This window comes from Mus caroli, unplaced genomic scaffold (genome assembly GCF_978045245.1).
Source record: "Mus caroli unplaced genomic scaffold, Mus_caroli_1 scaffold_14, whole genome shotgun sequence".
NCBI lineage: Eukaryota > Metazoa > Chordata > Mammalia > Rodentia > Muridae > Mus > Mus caroli.
In genome coordinates this window covers 77285690-77309019 of record NW_028227269.1, presented here as the reverse complement: position 1 = coordinate 77309019, position 23330 = coordinate 77285690, and the positions used below count along the sequence as shown (strand labels likewise).

Here is a 23330-nt window from a genome sequence, read left to right as displayed (position 1 = left end):
ACAGCTGCTGTCATGATTGAATTAACAGGGAAAGCTTTCAGATGGCGTTCTCAGGAAGGAAAGCTGCCCAAGTACTTTTGATGAACAAGTAGAACAGACTAAGTTGCCAGTCACTTAGAAGAGTTTTCAGTATGTCATCAGATACACACAGCACAAGACGATATAAACTAAATCATCTCAAGTTGCAGTACTTTACAGAAAATGTGAAATACCAAATGACATAAGCCTTCTTGAAACTGGTATAAGTTGATCACTTTAAAGAACATCCAAAATTATGATGAAGTTTCTTATAATAATTTTGCCACATAGAAAGTAATACATATGTATGGCTTTGAAATATAAATAAAATTTGTTCATTATTTTCTCATTTTTTCACTAATGAACCTGAGAAAAGGTTTTATCTCTGAAATTAAGAATGATGTCATGGAGCTAGAGAAAGTACCCAAGGAGCTAAAGGGGTCTGCAATTCTATAAGTGGAACAACATGAACTACCCAGTACCCCCTGGAGCTTGTGTCTCTAGCTGCATATGTATCAGAAGATGGCCTAGTCGGTCATCAGTGGAAAGAGAGGGCCATTGGTCGTGCAAACTTTATATGCCCCAGTACAGGGGAATGCCAGGGCCAAGAAGTGGGAGTGGGTGGGGGAGCATGTGGGGGACTTTTGGCATAGCATTGGAAATGTAACTGAAATACCTAATTAAAAAAAAAGAATGATGTCATAATGAATACTACTACTAGCTTTGATAATAAATTCTATGGGGGGTCACAATTTTACTATTAAGCAGCTCTTCATGTCTAGATTAAATTCCTCACTGCTACAATTTGATTAGTTTCTCCTTACTTGACTTTATATAGAAAGTATATTAAGTTCCCAGTATCTTATCTAACATTTCATGTGACTTAAATGATTACATATGCTAATAGAAATCAAATACATTGGCTTTGGAATATAATGATGATGATGATAATAATAATAATAATGAACACAAGTCCTTAAATTCACCTCCTCATGTTTTTTTTCCCAGTCTTGGCTTGCTTCTAAGAATAAAACATAGAATGAAGACTCTAAAATAGGCAATAGGATCAGGCCTAAGGGCACAACTTTGTATTTCTAGATTTCAGAGGTGGGAGGCAGAAGCATGGAAGCCAAATGCCAGCCTGGGCTTCATAAGGAGACTTCACAAAACAAACAAACAAAAAACAGGTAATAAGAAGCAAGAGTCTATCTTCAAATATTCAAGACTCTGGGCAACTATCTGAAGCATTTTTAAAATTTTTATTATATGTATCTCTTATCTGTGAAGCTATGTACATATCTGTGATTGTGCTTGTGGAGGCCTGAGGCATCAGACTGCCCTGAAGCTGGAGTCACAGGCACGCGGGTGCTGGGACCTGAATGTTTGCTCTCTCAATCTTCTCTTTCCAGCTGCCAGAGACTTTTTATCCCAGCATCAAGATCCCCAGGGATCAAACCCAAATCCTTGCTCACTCTAAGCAGGTGCTGCACTGGAGTCACACTCCCAGACCCTCTTCTCTCTTTTTAAACTAAAGAAGATACAATTCAGATCTTTGAACTTTGGTTTTTAGTGGACCAGGTCAGTATGAATTTGTTTAAAATTATGAGAAACTTAAGACATATCCTGAACAGTCATTAATCATTAATAAGTTACATTAAATTTAAAAAAACTTTAGAGATGGGACTTTAATATAATAGTAACAGTGCTTGCCAAGTATGCACCAGATTTTGGTTAACTTAATTAACAGTGCAACAAATAAATAACTTGTTCACATACAGTCTTCTATTCGGATCTCATGAAAACCTTAATACTGAGGTTCAGAAAAATAAATAAGTTGTCCAAAGTCAATAATAATTGACAATAAAAATTACTTAAAATTGCATATGGTCATGAGGTTTTTTTTGTTTTGTTTTGTTTTTTTTACCATACATACATAGGAGTCATTAAAGGTCAGGAGAAGACATCAAGTCCTCTAGAAATGGAGTTAAAGGTTGTTTTGAAACCTTTCACCCACTGTAGCCCTCGGCAAGAGTAGTAAGCGCTCTTAACCACTGTGCCATGTCTCCGGCCCTGTCAAGCATTTAACACACCATAAGAGGAAGTCTTTGTAAGAGGGAGAAAAGTTACAAATTATTATTATTTAATAAAGTAGAGTCAAATCTCAGGTATGTACATTTTTTATTTATTGAAATTGAATGCAATAGCACTGAATTACTTTTAGTAAAATTATGTTGAAGAACCAACATTTATAGGAGTATGCATAATCCAGCGAACTGTTAAATCTACAGGGACGCTCTAAGTTAAGCAACCTCACTCAGAAACAATACTTCAAACTAACTATTTTCAATCAGTTAATCACTTATTTGTAGAAGTAAACAACAAATATCCATGAAAAAATGGCTAATAGTTTGTTTAGAAGTACCTAAAACAGGTTAAGCAGACATTTGATAGTAAAAGTAACTTCAGAAGGAAGCTAATATAAAAAAGATTCATTGGCCCTGAAATTTTGCTAGCTTTAAAAAAATCCTTATCTTTATAAGTTTCCTCCGTAACTATCAAGCAGCTCACTCTGTCTGTGTGGACGCCCTTTCCTGCTGTCTCTTCAAGGGTGTATCAAGTACACAGTCACACACAACAGAAAGCAGTTTTCTCCAGACTATTCTCTTTATTCTGCCTAGTTCTCCACAACCCCAGCCCCAAATTATAAACCTGCTAATACAAAAGTTGGCATACATAGCCTGAGAATTATCTGGTTCTATCTCTCTCTACTCTAACCTTCACTTTTTTTCAGGATTTCGTTTACAAGATAGTTTACTCTGATGATAAATGAGAACAAAACAATTACTTTATTTGCAATAAAGGAAGGTTTTGAATGTACATCAATTTTAAGGACATCTTAAAATTCTTACAACTTATAACAGTATTATTTAAGACTTCTAGCTGCTTTTAAACAAAATTTGATTTGTTCCTCCTGAGTATTTTCTCTATCATTCCACCTTTCTGAATGTTTATTATTATATATTACCAAATTTACATATACAATCATTAAAAATAATCTTTCTAGTCACACTTTAAATTCTTAAGGAATGCTTTGTCTACTCACAGATAAATGATGTGTTGACTGGAAACTGAAGGCGGCTTCTCAAAGAAATAAATGAGCAGCCCTGTCCTTCCCTCACTTAAAAAAAATTGTTGTTTCTGGCTGTGAAGAAGGCTGAAGCCATCTCCTGTCATGTGTGTATTAATTAAGACACTGACAAACAGACACATAATTTTAAGGGAGTATTTCTGTTGTAGTCTGATGTGTTAGCAGATTATTAGCAGAGAAAAATATTTGATAAACAGTATTACACTTCTTTAGAAATATTTTTTAGTTCCTGTACAAAATGATGAGTTTCATTATGATTTATTAAATCTTCCAGGAAATAAATTACTAATATCTGGCACTATATTTCAATTTAGAAAATAGGTAAAACAGCCTTAAATTCAAAGGCCACATGAAGGCATTAATGAAAACCATAGTGGATTATAAATTGGAAGAAATAATAGTTGTCTTTTAAACTTGTAGAAATGGAAGTCATGAGTAGGAACAGAAAAAAGTATAAACAGCCTGATTCTAAGTAATGCCACATGGACAAATACATTAGTCTTAAAAGAATTCAAACATAAACCAGATCAATCCAGGCTAAATGAGGGAGGGAGAAACGTAAGAAATGAAGAGTAAGCAAGAAGAAACAAGATAAAACATTTCTATTCTAACAAAACCCTTAGGAGGGGAAACACTAAAATTCTTTCATATAGAAGTACTAAATACTATTTTTTCCTACTGTAATTATACCTGAGGGTATGCAGCAGACTTTACTATCTCTGAATACACAGTGGGAATAAACCTTGAACAAACTCTGTCAGACCCTGATCAAGGAACTTCCCCTTCTCCTATGACCTGCTAAAATCCTCCACCCCTACATTGAAACTCCAGTCCCTTTCCCCTCACCACCACTGCCTAACTCGGTCACTCACTGTAAGCATCCTGAAAGCAACAACATGAAAGCCCTTGATTTGGGGGAGGGGACAGTGTTTGGAGGCCAGGCAGTTCTGAAAGATAAAATGGTCTTGTCTAGACCAACAATTCTATGAAGTAGAGACTGTATGTAGGCCCCTGAAGCTGTATTTAACTTCCCATTCCCACCTCCCTGCATAGAAACCCAGAGTACTCCCTTTCCTCTGCAGAACACTCCCTACAGACACCCAGTTCAGCCCTTCCCTGTTTCAAACAGTCCTGTCTGTTGAAGTTAGACGGATTCTTTCTGCCATCTGTCCCTTTACACCATCCTAGAAGTCTAACACATATTATTTAAGCACAGACATTTTAAATATACATTCTACACAAAATTTATCAAAGAAAAGTAAATGAGATACAATAGAATCTGCTTCCTATCTGGAATAAAGACTCATGAGAGAACAAATGTAGCATGTATATGATGCTCATGGGCAAATCAGGGTTAGTTAGCTTAAGCCCTGGCCAAGTGAGTGAAATGCAGGCTAGATGTTACTTCCTATTCAAACCTCTACTTGCGGCAGCATAGATCAACTCTACATGTGGCAAATTCAAATTTAACCCTCCCAAGTATTAGCTTGATGTCCTAAGCAAGTGATGGGACTGAAATTCAACTGTTGTTTCTTTTGTTTTGTGTGAGATCACAGCATGTTGTCCTGGCTCGTTTGGAACTCACAATCTTCCCACATCAGTTTCCTAGCAGCTAGGATTACACGTCTGCACTGATACTGGCTACTGTCTTTATCTCTGAAACAGACCATAGAGGCCTTCTTAACAGGATTATTATAGGAATGGTAATACGCTAAGGTACCTAACTACAGGTTTCAACAGGCACAGGAATGGTAAAATGACAATGATATAAAAAACAAACTTTATTACATCCAAAATTAAAAAAAATATTTATTTCATCTAAAAAAAAAGTAACTATAAGAAACATCACCTAGCTTTAAAGAGAACATAAATTAACGTATGAGGCAACATTTCTTAAAATGACTTCTATTGGCTCCTAACACAGCTCTGTAAGGATCAGTGTATGCAGGAATAAAATTCATTGATTAAATGCTCCACGTGTGAGAATATGCATCTGCCATCACTTAACAATCTCATTAGATCCACTCTGCCTGCTAACGTAAAGGCTTGAAGAAATTCTTTAATAAGAAGGGTTTTTTTTTTTTTTTTTTTTAACCTAGGATTCTCATGTTATTTGGACACAGAACTCTTTTGTATATAAATCATATCCTAGATCTAGGTTTTCAATTTTTTGTCATGCAAAAGAATTTGGAGATAGTAGTTGATAGTAAGTTGATCCCACACAAGCAATTCCTGTTTATCTTATTGACAGTTATAAAAAACTAGATTTTAAGATGTAGTAATTATCTTCATCATTATTCAACTTTATTTTCTAGTAGTTTAATAATAAAAAAAAAAAACTGAGTTGCTATAAAACATACTGCCTTGTGGGCAGTGCCACTCCCAGGCAGGTGGTCCAGGGCTGTATTAAAAAACAAGCTGAGCAAGCCACAAAGAGCATGCCAGTGAGTAGCTTTCCTCCATGGCTCCTACCCTAACTTTTCTCAATAATGGATTATGACTGGCACATGTAAACTAAATAAATCCTTTTTTCTCCAAGTCACTTTCAGTTACTGCACTTATCACAGCAAAGAATGCAAATTAGGACAGAGAGAGGTCCCAGGAGCTGGTGTTGTGGTAACCATACTGCTTTTGAGAGAGCTGTGAAAACTGGAACTTGTGGCTGGAAAAGCCACTGAGTGCTTAGGGCTTCATAGGCTGCTCTGTGGCAGCGTGGAGGAGAAGACTGCTGAGGCAAAGGCAGACAATGGAGGAATCTCTCACAAACTCTATCAGGTGTTCTGGTGATAGTTCTGAATGAAGAGTCTGTAGTTTCTGGTTGTTGAGGGTTATGAATCAGCAGTGATTCCTAAGAGACCAGGATCACCGAAACGTTTGATGTAAGAGGGCAATCCACTAGTTGGCTGAGGTTGAAAAAACAGCTGTGACTAACAAGAGACCAGCAACACTGAGGTGAGATTTTTTTGGCAACTATTTCTTCAGGGGGAACACAATGAAACTGTGATCCCAGCAAAGGTTGCATCTCAAGCCAGAGGCTGAAATTAGCAACTTGTAAGTCTCCCGAATGGTAACTGTTTTGTTTTGGTTTTGGTTTTTTTTTTTTTTTTTTAAGAGAAGGCCAGAAGAGGAATGCTTACAGAGTGTGGGATGGAGTAACCTCTTCTTATTTTTTTTTTAAAGAACTGTTTGGTTATTTTATGTATATGAGTACACTGTTGCTGTCTTCAGATACATCAGAAGAAGGCATCAGATCCCATTATAGATGGTTATGAGCCATCATGTGGTTGCTGGGAATTGGACTCAGGACCTTTAGAAGAGCAGCCAAGTGCTCTTAACCTCTGAGCCATCTCTCCAGCCCAGTAACTAATTTTCAATGGCACAAAATTTCAAGAGTGAAGAAGGCATGGAGAGACCTGGAACCATGTGGCAGGATTGGAATCCCTGTAGAGACTGAGAAGCCATTGACTGAAGGTGCACCTTCATTGCAGGGGAGACAGAGAATACTGAGAGATGCCAACCAGTACCCTGGGGTAACTACCAAGGTCAGCTGCACTTGCAGAGTGGGGTCAACTTGAGCTTATGAGACAAGATGTGTGTTTTGCAAATGGCAGAGCTAAAAATCTGAGCTGCCCTTTAGTGCTCAGAAGATCATAAGGGAGTCCCAGATATTGGACACTAAGCTGACACCACCGAGTTTGGAGTTTTGGGTTGATTTCATTGTAACTGTCTAATGTTTCTTCCATTTGAAATGAGAAAGTATATAACTTGGTTTTGGTTTTAGAGGAGCACACAGTTAAGAGACTTTGGATTTTTAAGAATGTGAGCTTTTAAATTGCAAGAATTTTTAAAGACTGTGGAACTTTTAAAAGTTGGATTGTTTCATACTGTGATATTAATACTTACATAATATCTTGAGGACAAATAAGAAAGGAAAGGTCATGATTAATAGTATTTGTATATCATGTTGGCAAAGGGTCAATTGTGCTGGTTTTCATTAACTTGATATAAACCTAGATATCTAAGAAGAATCTACACTGAGGAAGCCCCTCCATCATATTGGCTGTAGGTATATTTGGGGGCATTTTCTTAATTAATGGCCAATGTGAGAGAGCCCAGACTATGGTGGGCAGTACTACTGTCAGGTGCTATGTTCCTCAGAACTGCAATATTCCTTCCAAATTCAATGTTTGCTCTAGGAAGGAAAAGGGGGATCAAAAAGACACAAGCCAGGGAGAACAGGAACTTAAAAGACTCAGGCCCCCTAGCCAGCAGTGAAAAAAGGATCAACGAATTGTTGGGGGCAGACAAGAGACACGGGGCAGCTAACCTGCCTGAAAAAGACATTCAGACTGTCAAGCTGTCAGCTGCATGGAGAATGTCAAGCAGTTTTGGGAGTTGCTACCCACTCTGGGGTAGATTTTCTGGTCTTTAACATTATCTTTGCTGCTTGTTAAGTAACCTTTCATCCACAGTTTTGTTAGTAACCCCAATAAAAAGCTCACTGGCTCACCAAATTGGACATTGGTGTAACCGTTTCTTTGGTCTGTCCCGGTTCCCTTTCTGGGATGAACAGATGTGTGTTGCATCTCCTCAGGAACAGCAGCCACCCCTGGGCAGATGCTCAGGCTGTGAAAAAGGGCAATTTGAGCATGCAAGTCATGATGCAGTTTTTCCCTCTATGGTTCCTGCCCTGACTTTCCTCAATGACAGATTGTGACTGGGACATGCAAGCCAAATAAATCTGTTTCTCCCCAAGCTGCTTTCAGTCCTGGTGTTTATCACAGCAATAGAAAACAAACTAGGACAATACTTAAACCAACGCTTTTGTTTAATGTGATTAAAATATAAAGAACTGATCTTAGGGTTGAACTCAACTCTCCATCACTTACAGTCTCTTAAATCTGGTCCTTCGCATACACATTTTCGTTAGGGTATGCAAGGAACCAAAGCAAAACATATTGTGCTATTTTTACTTACCTAATATTTTCACAGCATAGTGAGGACTTTCTAAAACAATTCCTTCTTCCGTGTCAAATATAGGGTTATCTATTCCAGTCTTTGGAGGAATTTGAGCTAGTTTCTTAAGTCTCATGGAAGAATTTAGGTCAAGTTCTTGCTTTTTCCCTTCCTCTTCACGCCTACGTCTCATATCCTCCTGTTGTTGTCGAATCCGCTCTAACTGTGCACTTCTTCGCACTGGCATCATTCTGGTGCCCAAATCTCCAGGGCAGTCAACAGCCATCTCTCGGTGCTTCGGATATTCCTCTGGTGATGTAAGATCAAGATTTTTTATTCCGCTGTCTGATTCCTCTGTTACATGCCCATTCATATATGATGTTGTCATGGTTATCTATAAAAACCTGTACCACTTTTTATATATCAAAATTTCCTATAAAGCCAATTCTCTTGATTCTGTAGTATAAAATCCATGTTACTTCAAAGAAAGAAAAATAACTTCTCATATCACATAATAATGCTATGAAATGTATCCATGAGGGAAATCTAAGAGGGAAAGATGGAGGGAAAAGTATAAGAATTATAATATTAAAAACAAACTTATACATAGCTCATTTCTAATTTCTATACAATATAGAGAATATCTAATAGGTACTTAATATAGTTGGTAATACAGAGTAAGGTCACTCCTTTCATTTTACAATGTTGAAGACATGAAATATTTTTTAAAAAGTTGCCTCTCAAAACTATGAAGCATACTATTCAATTTTATAGCTAAGAAAACTGATATACTAAAAAGTTTAGCAACGTGAGAAAGTGAAATGGTTTCCTATTAATTTTGTAGAGACATTTCAATATGCTTAATTAAAACACACAGTTAGTTACCTGTGTGAACAGCTGATTATAATCTGGTGCATAGCACAAGCCATCTTAGTGGCTAACTTTAAATATAGAAAAGTATTTCTGGGTAAAACAATTTTTTTTAAAGTGGGTTTTGCAATGAAGACCATGCCCAAAGAATAATAAGGTTTATCAGCAAAGGTATCCAAGGACAAAACTATATAGATTAGAAAAAGACTTCAGAGACTATCAGCCTTTATAACTGGTAATACATAAAGAAAATTAGGATGAACTTTATAAGGACACATTTAGAGAAAACGGCATAGCACATATAGCAAAAGGCGCATACAGACAGGGAGACTGAACTTTCATTTTCCTCTACCATATTTCCTAGCTTGTTGTTTAAGGACAGCCAGTTTTTCTCTCAACCTGAGTAACTTAGAAGATTAACTTCACAGAACTTCTCTTAGTTTTAAAAAGAGATAATGTATACAAGTTATAAAATAAACATAGACATGTACTATTAATATTAATTTGATTCTATGTTGAGAGTCCTTCAACATAAATTAAAATAAAAACATATTTTATTCAATGGCACTAGCTTTTCTTCAACCCACTTAGGCATAAATATGCAGGCTGTTTATGTGTGCAAACCCACACATTAAATTTAATTAGCTTCTTCTGCTCAGGCTTTAAAAATATTTACACTAATGAGCTTACTGCCTCCTTGAGCTGAGCATCATTTCAGCAAGTATGTTTAGAGTACAATGCTGACTAAGTAAAATCCAAGTTTTCAGACAGTATTCCTAATACTAGTCAACCTTCTTTCAAATGTCCTTACAATGAAATTGGGAGAAAAAAACAAACTACTTAATACAATAAACACCTACATTGGGTCTAGAAGAAGCACTAAGGTCAACAGTCAGGAAAATAGATATGAATTACACCAGTGACTAAAACTGTATTTTTACAAGAATGACAGATTATCCTCCATCCAAACTTTTAAGTCTTTTTATTTATAACCATGTGACCTACATATAACTACCTCATTTACCATTCGATTGCCTTCTTTCCTATGAAAATGAGAGCTATGAAATTTATACTAGGTGATCCTTAAGCTTTCTGTGTTAATTATAAAAAGTATAAATTAGACTGGATGCAGTTTATTTAATGTTCTTATTATAAGCAAACAAATTTATGTAGGAGTTACTATACTGCTATGGCTAATTTTAAAAACCTAGGAGTTTATACATTTCTAAAAATGAACTCTTAATTTTTTCATTTATAATTATTGAATATTTTAAAAGTACATCTATTCACCATGCTAAATCATAAAAGAAAACTATAAATCATTATCTGGATCAGAATTTTCATGGTTAGACTATTATCATCACACTTGTCTACATGGATCTAGTCTTTCATTCTCAAAAGATTTCTGCAACTAGTATTAGTCACCTCAACATTCTATTTTAGTTCTTCCTCCTAAGTGTTTAGTTTAGTGAGAGACAGAAAAATAAATTAAGTGATTACTTTTCTCTGGGTTTCCTCATCAGATTCCAATGTATTAAAAAACATTTTCTTTATATGTCTTATTTTTACATGTCTAGAACAATATGTATGATAGAGAAAATGTCCAAGAAATATCTGTTCAACTGAACTTAGACTACTTTAAATTCAAAGAGGATGCAGACATCTAAAACAGGGTGACAATAAACAAGGAAAATATAAGGATATAGTTCTTTGTGCTGCATTTTGATGTACAACTATCCATACAGAAGTATGGACTGTTGCAGATAACTGGCAATGGTATGACCAAATGATATAGATGTCAGAATCCAAAACTCAATACCAAGAAACAACCATTTGCATCAAAGCTAGGAATCAGTTTACTGGAGAAAATAGTTTCTTATATAACCTTAAGTTTTAGGCAGAGGGAGATGGGAAAGACAGACTTTTTATGCATGAATATGTCCATGCATAAGTAGAGTCTAATTCCCATCTCCCCTCACCCTGTTCATCTTCCCTTCTCTTTTCTAGCCTGCAAAGCCCTTTGACCAGCAGCTGGAAAGTCTCATTTCAAATGATCAGCATTCTCCTGACATTTTAAGAGGTTGGACTATGTTTCCATAGAAACAGCTTTGTCAGCTAATACAGAACTCAGGCCAAGAATAGTGAAAAGAACTTACATTATTCAAACTGGAAAATCTTTTCTTCTATCCTTATTTCTCTTCTCTGTTTTTCCCCCCAATATTCAGGTTAGCTTTCTTTTTCTGCAAAACAGAAAAGGAAATAATTAACTAAGTGTAAAAGTATGCAACTAACCAAGTGTAAAAGTACACAGTGTTTTGTGGAGAAGTGAGAAGAAAAGGTTAATTCAGCATAGCGTTCATTTTTGCAGGGAGTTAGGAGTTTTGTAGTTATAAATGCATACTACTATCATTCCATTTATTGGCAGACATTATTTAAAATCAATGTTGTTATATATTAGTGTTACTGAAAATGTTAAGTAGTGGGGCTGGAGAGGTGGGGTGGTGGCTCAGCAGCTACCAGTACTGGCTGTTCTCCCAGAAGACCCAGACTAAATTCCCAGCACCCACAGGCAGCTCACAACTGCCTGGAACTCTAGTTCCAGGGGATTCAACACCCTCATATACACATAGATGCAGGCAAACACCAATGTACCAATCTTATCAGTTCCACTCTTAGGTATAAAACCTAAAACATACACATCATCTACACAATATACAATCTATACAATAGTACAAACATATCTATGGCAGTATTATTTAACATAGTGAAAGTAGAGAACCTACAAATGTCCACTCACTGATGAATGTGTAAATAGCAAGGTATAGATACATACATGAAATACTGAATAATGAAGAAAAAAAAAAAGAAAAGAAAAGAAACACTAAAACAGGCTATACCAGAGATAAACCTCCTAAGACAAGTTTTAAAAGCCTGTCATGCTGGGCATGGTGACAGATGCCTTTAATCCCAGCAAGAGGATCTCTGTGTCAGATCAACCAGGGCTATGTGAGACCCTGCTGGTTTTGGTGCTGTCAGAGTGTGTGTGTGTGTGTGTGAGTGTGTCAGGAATGGGGGGGGGGGGAGCAGCTAGTTCAAAGGAAATGGTTCAGTTGGTAAAGTGACTGCCATGAAACAGTCATGAAACTGCCAGGACCTGAGTTCATATTCCCAGAGCCAACATAAAATGTTCATCATTGTAGCGAGGGTCTAAAAGGCCAGAGTTTAGGGAGTACCGAGACAAGGGGATCCTTGAAACTCATTGGCCAGCCAACCCAGACAAATTGATGTACTCCAGGTTCAGTGATAGACCCTTTTTCAAAAACTAAGGTGGAGAGGGATTTAGGAAGACATGAAACACTGATCTCCATTTACACATACAAATGTATAAGTGTATACCCATACAAACATGTACAAACAGATACACCAAAAGAAAAAAAGCAAGTAGCAAAAGCCCACATACTGTATGATCCCACTTATTAGATGTCAGGAATTGGTGGGACTATAAAGATGGTGGTTGCAGCCGGGCGTGGTGGCGCACGCCTTTAATCCCAGCACTCGGGAGGCAGAGGCAGGCGGATTTCTGAGTTCGAGGCCAGCCTGGTCTACAAACTGAGTGCCAGGACAGCCAGGGCTACACAGAGAAACCCTGTCTCGAAAAAACCAAAAAAAAAAAAAAAAAAAAAAAAAAGATGGTGGTTGCTTAGGACTTAGTTAGGAAGGCGGGTAAGAGAATTACAACTGATTGTGTAGGTTTCTTTAGGGAATGATAAATTATTGGTGGTGTTCATATAGTTCTGAATATACTAAATGTTAACGAATTATACATTATCATACATATCCGTGAACTGTTGGCCTATGAATGATATAAAACAATACAGTGAAGTAACACTAAAAACAATTGTGATTGCTAATCTCAGTTGTCAACCTGACACACCTGGAAAGGGGAAACCCCAATTGAGGAAGGATTCCAACAGATTGGCAATTGTTAGTGATAGCTCTTTAGCAACAGGGTAGTTCCACTTTTGGGTAGTTGGGCCTGGGCTTTATCAGGAAGGTAGCTGTGCACAACTAGGGGAACAAGCTAGTAAGCAGTATTCCTCCTAGATTTTTTGCTACAATTCCTGCCTTTGGGTTCTTGCCTTGAATTCCTGCCTTGTCTTCCCTTACTGATATACTGTAAAGTGTAAGATGAATAAAACTTTTCTTCCACTAGGCTGTTTTTGGTCACTTATTTACCAGCAACAGAAACCAAACTAAAACAACAATAAAATCATTAAAATTAAAAAGGCTAGCTGTACTAAGCACTGAAGGAAGGTATGGAGAAACTGAAACTATATTTGATAGTTTATGGGACTTAGTTCTCTTCTTCTACTATGTGGGTCCCAAGGATGGAACTTGGATTTATAAAGCTTGCCAGCAAGCACCTTTATCTACTGGGTCTTCTCTTCAGTCCTACATAAATTATTTTTAAGCCTCACTAAATTGAACACTTAAAATCAAATTTTAATATAAGTTTTGCCTATATATCAATTTCAAAGGAAAACAAAACCTTATACACTTAACAAGGCATCTTAGAGCTCGGTATATAGCTCAGTCACTAGAATTCTTCCTTAGTATGTATGCAACTCTGTGTTCAAATGCCAGGCAACACCCCTCATCCCCCCCGCCAAAATATAAAAAGAGAAAGAAAAAAAGGGAGTTATCCTTGTTATGTGTAATCTCTGTCTCTCTCTCTCTGTCTCTCTGTCTCTGTCTCTGTGTGTGTGTGTGTGTGTGTGTGTGTGTGTGTGTGTGTGTGTGTGTTTGGGGAGTGTTACAGACAGACTCCTGTAGCTTATGCTGGCCTGGAACTCACTATGTGGCTGACAGTGATCTTGAACTTCTAATCATCTCATTTCTACCTCTCAAGTGCTGGGTTTATAGGTGTGTGCTACATGCTGGGCAGAAACACTTTTTTAAAAAGGCTTTATTCACATCATATAAAGACCCTATTTACCTGCTGAGGATGTAGCTTAATATGGTATATCATGCATTTAGCAAGCATAAGCCCTAGACTCACTCCTGAACATACATGACTCAACTTACTCAACAAATACTTAACTAGATGCATGAGTTGCAGTTTCACAAACTTCTACTTAACAATGAATGACTCCTTCGTCCCCTTCTCCAGAAAACAAAAACAAACATAGACAAACAAAAAACTCCACAAAAACAAAAAACAAGGATCTAACTATATCCAAAACAAAGTGAATACAAGTCAAAACTGAAATACAGAGAAGTTAGTCACATGAGGTATTAACTCAAATTATTACTCAATAAAATATGGGCACAAATTTAAACAAAAATCAATCTTCAAGATACAACTGAAAAAAATTCTTTTGTTTTTTTGCTTTGAGACAGGGTTATGTGCAGCCTAGGCTGGCCTAGAATCTGCTATGTAACTGAAGCAGACTTTCAACTTATCTTCCTGCTTCCTTTTTCTAAGTGTGTGGACTACAGGCATACTATTCCCGGTTGGGAAGCTGGCTCATAAATCACCAAAGTAAAACACTTTTGTTGTTGTTTTGAGGATTTTTTTTTGTATTATTTTTAATTACGTGTATTTATATCTTTTTTTTTTTTTTTTTTTTTTTTTTTTTTTTGGTATATGCATGTGCGTGCCCATTTCTGTGGTGGCCAGAGGCATCAGATCCTTGGAGCTGGAGTTACAAACAATTGTCAGCCATCTGATCTGAGCACTGGGAAGAGCAGTACATGTTCTCAAGCACTGAGCCACCTCCCTATGCCAGGAAGCCTTTATAAAGAACTACTCTGAGGGAAACTGAACTCTAGCCCACTAGTAACTTAAAAGGTCAAGTACAAACAACCTGGGTTTACTCTTTAAGTAGAGCACAGTCTTGTAATGTCATCTTTAAAATTCTACATAGTTTAGGTTTCAGATAAGAGAACATTTATTTATCATCATATAACTGCATTCCAAAGAAGTTATTGCTATTTGCACATCATTAAAACTATCTTAAGACACACAATGCTGGATAAGTTTATAAATAGTGGAAGCAAAATTCCATTTAAGAAAAAATTTAGCTGGGCACCATAGTGCACACTAGCATTTGGAGGTGATGGAGGAGGATCGAGAGTTCAAAACAAACAAAGCTAGGCATGGTGGCTCATGCCTGTAAATTCTTGAGTCTTAAAACAAGAGGATCCCTGAATCTGGCCAGCCTCAACAGACAGTTGTGAGCCACCTGATATGGGTGCTATGAGCGAGCCTGAGCCACAAATTGAGGATGAGTCTCAAAAAAACAAACAAAAAAACCCCCAAAAGTGCAAAGTAAAAATCCAATAAAGAGCTCAAGGAGGACTAAGGGTAACATCTATCTTAAAGCCATAGAATCTTCTGTCTTTGTGGACAGAAAGTAGTAAGATTCTTGATGCTCAGTTGGATACCAGTAACATGATGTCATTTAGAAGATCTATCTTTTTCCAATATAAACTTTTCAAGGACTTAGCAGTTTTTACATTCCTGTATGAAATTATATATATAAAATATATCTGAATTCAAAGAGTTAAGCTTATAAGGTCCTTATTCTCCTTCTATGATTCTAGGTCATACAATTGCCTTGATATAAAATAATATAAACCAAATTGCTAGGAAAAATACTGCTATATTTATAATTTACAAAAATCAACCCAAAATGGGTCAAAGATTTAAACATTAATACCAGAAACTCCAAAGTTATCAGTATTAAACATGGGGTGGGTGAAGGGAATTATCACAATAATTATTAATCACAATAATTTTTTGAGGGATTGACCTAAAAGTACAGGCAACAAAAACTAACACTATCAAACTAAAAAGGTCAGTACAGCAAATGAAACAATTGACAGTCAGCCCCCTCAGATAAAAAGAGAATATTTGTATACCATACATCAAGAAAGGTGAGTATCCAAAATGTGTACCCAGCGTAACTCTACACCAAGAAAACTCCAAGAAAAACACAATTAAGGGGCTAACAGGAAGATGGCATAGTAGGCAAAGCATGAGGACCTGATTCAAATCCTCAGCACCCACATAAAGGCTGGGCAATGCTCTGAGTATCTGTATTCCAGCTTGGTTGGGTGGGAGTAGGCACAGACAGGGCTCAGTGGTCAGCAGTCTGGCTAAAAAGATAAGCTCCAGGTCCAGTGAGAGACCCTACTTCAAAAAGTGGTCCGGAGGTGGGAAGTAACAAAGGAAGATAACTGACATTAGCCTCTGGTCTCTCCATCAGCCCCCACACATGCAAAAATGCACATACATGGATCAAACATACAACAGTTTCAATTAAAAAGAGATGGACAGAAAAAATGGAACACGTACATAATACCATTTAGCTTAAAAAAACTTTTGCCGTTTTATAAACATGGTATCAAAAATATTATGCTAAGTGACATAAGCCTTGCACAAAAGACAAACACCACATGTCCTCACCCAGATGTAAATTAATAAGAACAGACATTTAGGAAAAAGCAAAGAATAGAATGTCTATTAGATAGAGAGGAGGAATGGAAGGAGGACCTTCAAGGACACACAATCTCAGGAAGAACACGAGAGAAATCCCTTTTGAGATAATACTAAATAGTACAGTGAATGCGTGCACAATAAAGTATTATACATTTCTAAGTTGCTAAGACAATCAATTTCAGATGTTTTCACTACAAAACCTTTAACTTAGTGATAGTGGATGGCCTCCAGATCTTTCAGACAAAAAAGGGGAGAGGGAAATGCCAAGTATTTGAGGTGATGTGCATAGTATTTAGCTTGATTATTCCATTCTATATTCAATAATCATAGTGGTTACTCTGTGCTCCCAAATACAGCCAACTACAGGCTATAAATTTAATAATTTAAGGCAAATGGTAGTAGGAGTTTAAAAAATTCATTCTCAGGGAACTGTGTTATCAGAGAACTGAAAGAACATATGGCAGATAAGCAGCAGACTGCATAACCCAGCTTCTCAGTGACTCAGAACGGAAAGCAAACAGCCCTGGTGAGGTGGGCGACAGGAGTGCTCTGTATGGACTTCAAAGGGGCCTGAGATCCAGGCATTCAGTGGAGCTCTGGCATTAACTCTGCCCAGGGAATAAACCAAGCTAATCTGTTCAAAGTCAATTTACAGCCAAGGGAACGTGAGTTTGGTGCTACTTGGTATGAGCCAGCAAGAAAAGCTGAAAGTCATTCTGACCCACTCTGATGGTGACCCAATGTAAGCCACACTCACACAGAGAAAAGGGGGCTGTGTTCCAGCTTTTGCCTTTCCAGGGAGCTCACAGTCAAAGAATCACAGAAAGAAGTGTAGATTGGCAAAGGTAAAGAATGGCCATTTCTGCCTGCATAATCTAAGCAGAGACAAGAGTTTTGTTGTTGTTGTTAAAACCTGCCTCTCCCCACTTAGAGTATTTGCTGACAGGTATGGGTTCTTATTTTCACTACATGTATGAACATAGAGACATTGTTAGATATACATGCTCATTATCCTGGGTTTGTTGGTTTTTTTCTAAGAGCAACTTTCCTTCTTCCTCCACATGTTGATCTTATATACATACTTACTATTCTGGGTTTTGTTGTCACATTTCTCTTCCCTTCTTAATTCCTTTATTCATCCCATCTTTCATTCTCCCTGCCCCCTTTCTAAAATTACAACCTTCTTTCTTTCTCCTGCCTTCTCCCTTTTCACATTTTGAAATATTCAACTTTTGCTTTTAATTTTCCATTTTCTTCTGTAAATTATTGCTTTTCTTTAAATCCTTAAACTTTTTAGTTTTTATTATGAGCACACATTCCTGTTGTTAAGAGTTGTAGATGCTATACATCTACAGGGTTTTACTTTATTTCTGTATACCTTGTTCATTGTTATTCGCTGCTAATCCTATTAGTTTTCTGGTGATGGGCTCAAGCACAACACTCTGCATACACTGTATAAATGTTCTGTTGCTAAACTATGCTCATAGCTAAGAAGTAGCAACAAACTACTCTATACATGACCTATGCTTGCTCAAATGTCAGTGAATAACTCAAATGATTAGGGAAAAAAATCTCAATCTAGGTCTGGGGAGATGGCTCAGTAGGTAAGAAAGAATATTTGCTGCACAAGCCTAAGGACCTGAATTCAGATCTCAGGCACCAACATAAAAGCTACCTATAGCTGCATGTGCTTGTGATCCCAATGATGGGGAACAACATGGAGGGCTTTGGGGCTTCCTGGACAGCTAGCTTGAAAAAAACATCAATCAAGCTCCAAGTTCACTGAAAAACTCATCTCAAAAGAATAAAGGCAGAGAGCGACAGAACAGGACACCTGATGTCCTCCAGCCTCCACACACACATGCACTGGACACTGGCACATACACAAAGCATGCATGTTGTGACTAGGCTCCAAACAGGCATAGTTGGGGATGCCAGAAGATATTGTTTCTGTTGTACATAGTTTTCTATTTTTATACAAACATAATGACTTTATTATGTGGGGAAAAAAGTACTTGTAATACTTTCCTGATACCATTCCTCAGTTTCAATATTAAATTAGAATATCCCCATTCGGTATTATGTTAGTGTTTGAATTTGCAAACCGGTACAACCACTCTGGAAATCTATCTGATGGTTCCTCAGAAAACTGGAAATAGTTCTACCTGAAGACCCAGATATACCATTCTTAGGCACATACCCAAAAGATGTTCCAACATATCACAAAGACATGTGCTCCACTATGTTCATAGCAGCCTTATTTATAATAGGCAGAAGCTGGAAACAACCCAAATGTCCCTCAACTGAAGAATGGACACAGAAAATGTGGTTCATTTATACATTGGAATACTATTCAGGTATTAAAAATGAGGACATCATTTGCAGGCAAGTGGATAGAACTAGAAAATATCATCCTGAGTGAGGTAACTCAGACCCTAAAGGACGTGCATGGTATGTACTCACTGATTAGTAGATTTTAGCCAAAAACTACACAGTACCTAAGACACAACCCACAGACTCTAAGAAGTGTAACAAGTAGAGAGGTCCAAATGAGGATGTTTCAATTCCACTAAGAAGGGGGAAGGAAATAATCATGGGAGGAAAAGAAGAGGGGGACGGGGAACAGGACCAGGTATGGGGGGGGGGAGCAGGAGAGAAGCTGAGAGCCAAGAGAATGAATAGAGATAAGCAGCATGGGGGGATGGGAAGGCTCTCTAGAAAGTACCTGAGACCTGGGAGGTGAGAGACTCTAAGGACTCAATATATGTTTATACAAAATTATTTTAAAATAAACTTCATTATGATTTATTACCAGTAAATGTTTGATTTGTAGACCTATTTTATATACTAACATGCTGAGGAATGGCAGTAGGTAAATATTAAAGTTTTTGTTTTCTGTAATTAAATTATTATGGTTCTACAAGAGCAAACCTTTTGTATATACGATAAAAAGCAGTATAATATACAACAAACAATAGTCTCAAGAGTGAGCTAAGGTACGTTAGATAGTATTCATTAATGTTGGGAGGTGTGCTGGCATATAGTGTTATATGTTCACATCTAGGCTGCAATGAAGACACACAAGGATAGGCCGGCCCTGCTGGAAACACCTTGAATTTATTTGCTTGAATTAACTGTTGGTCATTGCTCATTCTGAGATTACCTACTGTTGCCAAATTTTTCATGAACCTTCACATTCACTTCCATAGAAACTGACCAATAGACTATTTGAAGTTTTAGCCAGAGCAATAAAGAATAAAAACTATGGGGCCACGAATAGGAAGAGTTAAGTTACCCCCATTTAAAGAAAATAGGACTTTATATTTAGAAAACACTAAAGATTCTGCCAAAAGACTTTAAGAACTATGTAAGAAGTAGGAAATAAACATCAACATACAAAAATCGAGAGCAACAACAAAACAGCTTTCTTACACACACATAAGGACTTTACTAAGAGAAATCAAGAAAAGAAACTCATTCACACTAGTATCAGCAGTAAAATACCTAGGAATAACCCCAAGGACTTAAATGATCTATACAATGAAATGTGTAAACAAACACTGAAGAGACTAAACACACCAGAAGATGAAAAGACAGCCCATGATCATAGACGGGCAAAATTAAAGTTGTCTAATTGGTCATCTGTCCCCACAATAAATAATAACATAATTTAAAATGCTATAATAAATTGTTTAATACAATTAGTACATACTAGTAATTTTAAAGAGTATTCCCAAATATCACATCAGCTCTTCCAAAGCAATTTTGGATGCCAATTCTTCTTAAAACTAAAAAAAAAAAAAAAAAGTGTGGGGGTGTTTTGTCTCCATGCACATCTGCATATCATCTGCACTCTGTGTCCACGGAAGCCAAAAGAGGGCACCAGATCCCCTGGAAGTGGAGCTGCAGGCAGTTGTTAGATGCCATGTGGGTACTAGGAATCCATCCCAGGTGCTCTGGAAGAGCAAGTCAGTGTTTCCAGCCAGTCTCCATAGGCCCTTATCTTGAGTACTGTGTCTCAGTCAATATAACCTGTCTTATGGAAGAGGTCATAAGTACTTTGAAATTTTTCAACATAAGCTTAAGCTTTATTGTACACTTGGATTAATTTTCATTAGAAAACGTTCTCCAAATTGTCTTATGCTCAAATATGCCTATCATAAGCAGCCTGGAGTCAGATTCTAGACCTCTGAATCAACACTGGTTACTGAGTCATATTGGATTCCCTTCTTGCATCACACAGACGGATACTCTGTGGGCTGTGGTGGTCACAGAGACTACTCCATGATGGGGAATACGTATACTTTATTCCTTAAAGGGTATTTATTTTCTTATTAGACTCCAACATACAAGGTAAAGCAATTTATTCAGCAGTAGTTTTAATTTGTTTCTGCTCTGTATCTGCTCTGCTAATGATTATTACCCCGTGGACCTTTTCTTTTTAGAACCGTCATACCTACAGAGATGTTCAGCAGTTAAGAACACTTTATGCTCTTCCAGAGACCTCAGTTTGGCTCCCAGCACCCACATGCTGCTTCACCACAATCCCTGACACCAGTTCCAGAGGATTTGATGCCCTTCTCTGACCTCTGTCAGTAGGTACCAAGAATGCATGTGATATATATGCATGCTAAATACTTATATTTAAAATAGAGTAGATAAATCTAGTAAAAAATTTAAAATCTGTCACTAAGTATTTGTATAATTTTGGCTAGTGACTTGAATTTTCTTGGACCTTCTGTCTTCTATTTAAAAATAGAAATTTTAAAAAAGTGAAAGATGCTGTTCAGCCTTTGCTTTTTAGGTAGGTTCTCACTGTTTTCCAGGCTGACCTGAACTAATAGGCTAAAGTGATCTCCTTGCCCCTATGTATTTCTATGGACATGATAGTTTTATATCCATTATATTGTCTAACATTTATAATCCATGTATGGTAACTCAAATGGAATTCTTATTTTATATAGAGCACAAGCAGAACAGCTATTTAAATGGCTTGTGTGAGCACTGACAGAGGCACAAAACAGAAAAAGTAAAGCATTAACACTATGTGCCAAGCTTAGGGCCAAGAGCTGTCCATATACTCTCCATTTAATCCCTTAACACCCAAGGTAATACTCTGGTTACAATGAGGAAACAAGTAGGAAGGGGTCAAGTTGCCTCTTGTGTCTTTTTTTTTTGGATGTTTTGGGAAGAGTCTCTGTATGTATTCCTGGCTGTCCTGGAACACAAGATGTGGACCAGACTGACCTCAAACTCAGAGATCCTCCTGCCTCTGCCTTTCGAGTGCTGGGATTAAAGGAGTATAGGAGTATGCCACTATGAAGGGTCTTAAGTCAGAATCTAGAAGAGCCAAAGACTTAATTCCAAATTTGTATTAATTCAAAGCAAAGCCTCTATAATCTTTACTATTTTAAACATTTAGTATTATTTGATGCTAGGAGAAAAACTTCATCATTAAAATTCTTAGAACTTAGTATGTTGACTATTTTCTTGAGTTTAGAGTTCTCTTATAAGAAGTTTTTTGTTTAAAAACAAAAGAGATGAAAAAATGAGGAACAAAAATCACAGAATCAAATATTTAACAGCTTCTTGACCTTTTCTTCCTTCCTTCCTTCCTTCCTAGAAATTTTTTGTTATGTAATCCAAACTGGCCCGAAGCTTGAAATTCTCCTGCCTCTAGGAGGTGGTAGGAATAGGGAAGTAGGTGGTGTTTAAAGACAGGATCTTATTAAGAATCCAGGCTGACCTGTACTTGTGCCTCTGTCTAGGCATGAGCTATTATGCCACAGCCTTCTCTCATTTTCAATGCTAAAGCCTAGCTTGGACACTATTTCTTGGGGGTCGAGATAAAGCTAAGGATGAGCTCATCCTGCACTGTGTGTGCTCTTTACAAATTTGGTGACCATTCTATAACAGCAGTACCATGCAGTATAAGGAAGCAGGCACAGGGGAAGAGTGCTCAAAGACCAGAATTCTCCACACCCCCCTGGTGCTAAAGATCAGACTCAGAGCCTTGTGTATACTGGGTAACTGCTACCAAGTTGTCATGGTAACTTTTCTAAACCAGATAATTGGGGTCCTTGTGTGCTATAATATATATTTAAGTAAAAAAGTGTTTTGTCTTAATCAATGGGAAATTCTCTATTTGTTCACGTCAAACACAAAATTCAAGGTTTTTGGAGATCTCTAAGACCTCACACTCAGGGTAGGAGTTAGTTAGGAGCCATACAGTATCAAAAGTATCAAATGCTTGGTTACTTCAACCGTGCCATTATCATCTTCAACTCTGACATAATAAAAGAGTGAATGTACCCAAAGAGCTTTCTGAAAAATGTACTAGAGGAAAAGGTGTTTATGCCATTTTCAAGCAGGCTAAAAAATGGATTTTTCAGCATGTAGTTTTAAATGACCCATAATATGGCCTTTCTTGATTGGTATATGGCTACCAATCAAGAATATATAAGCCCTAGAGGATAAGAACAGTCTAGACAACACAGCCAATGTAAGAAACAAGATAAAACCAGATACTTCTGAATAGTAAGTTAAACTGTTGGAATTTCTTCCTTAAGCACCAAGAGATTATCGATAGCCAAGAATAGTACAAAATGACTTTTCAGAATACAACTATAATGTACCTATAGCTGAGTAGAGGAAAATGTAAGTAGAGTAGCCAATAATGACAATATTTTAATTCTTCACACTTGAGCGAGTAAAGCAGCAGAAGGAATAAAAAGGGTAATTTTAAAAAAATGGCTATTACAAAGGTTTTGAGATAGGGAGTTATGTATAATTCTAAAATACTTAGTGTAATAATTAGACCTAGGAGAATTATAT

The 23330-nt window shown here is 37.1% G+C and overlaps 1 protein-coding gene across 2 annotated transcripts in view; it reads right to left on the bottom strand.

The window, feature by feature from the left end:
• Positions 1 to 23330, bottom strand: part of Pals1 (protein associated with LIN7 1, MAGUK p55 family member) — an 83874-nt gene that overhangs the window by 32248 nt on the left and 28296 nt on the right. For both annotated transcript variants that reach the window (XM_021179063.3, XM_021179061.2), the window contains exons 2-3: positions 11149 to 11232; positions 8144 to 8668 (exon numbers count right to left, since the gene is read on the bottom strand). In XM_021179063.3, the coding sequence (XP_021034722.1) occupies positions 8144 to 8510 (367 nt within the window). In that variant the 5' untranslated portion in view covers positions 8511 to 8668; positions 11149 to 11232. The remainder of the gene's footprint in view (positions 1 to 8143; positions 8669 to 11148; positions 11233 to 23330) is intronic.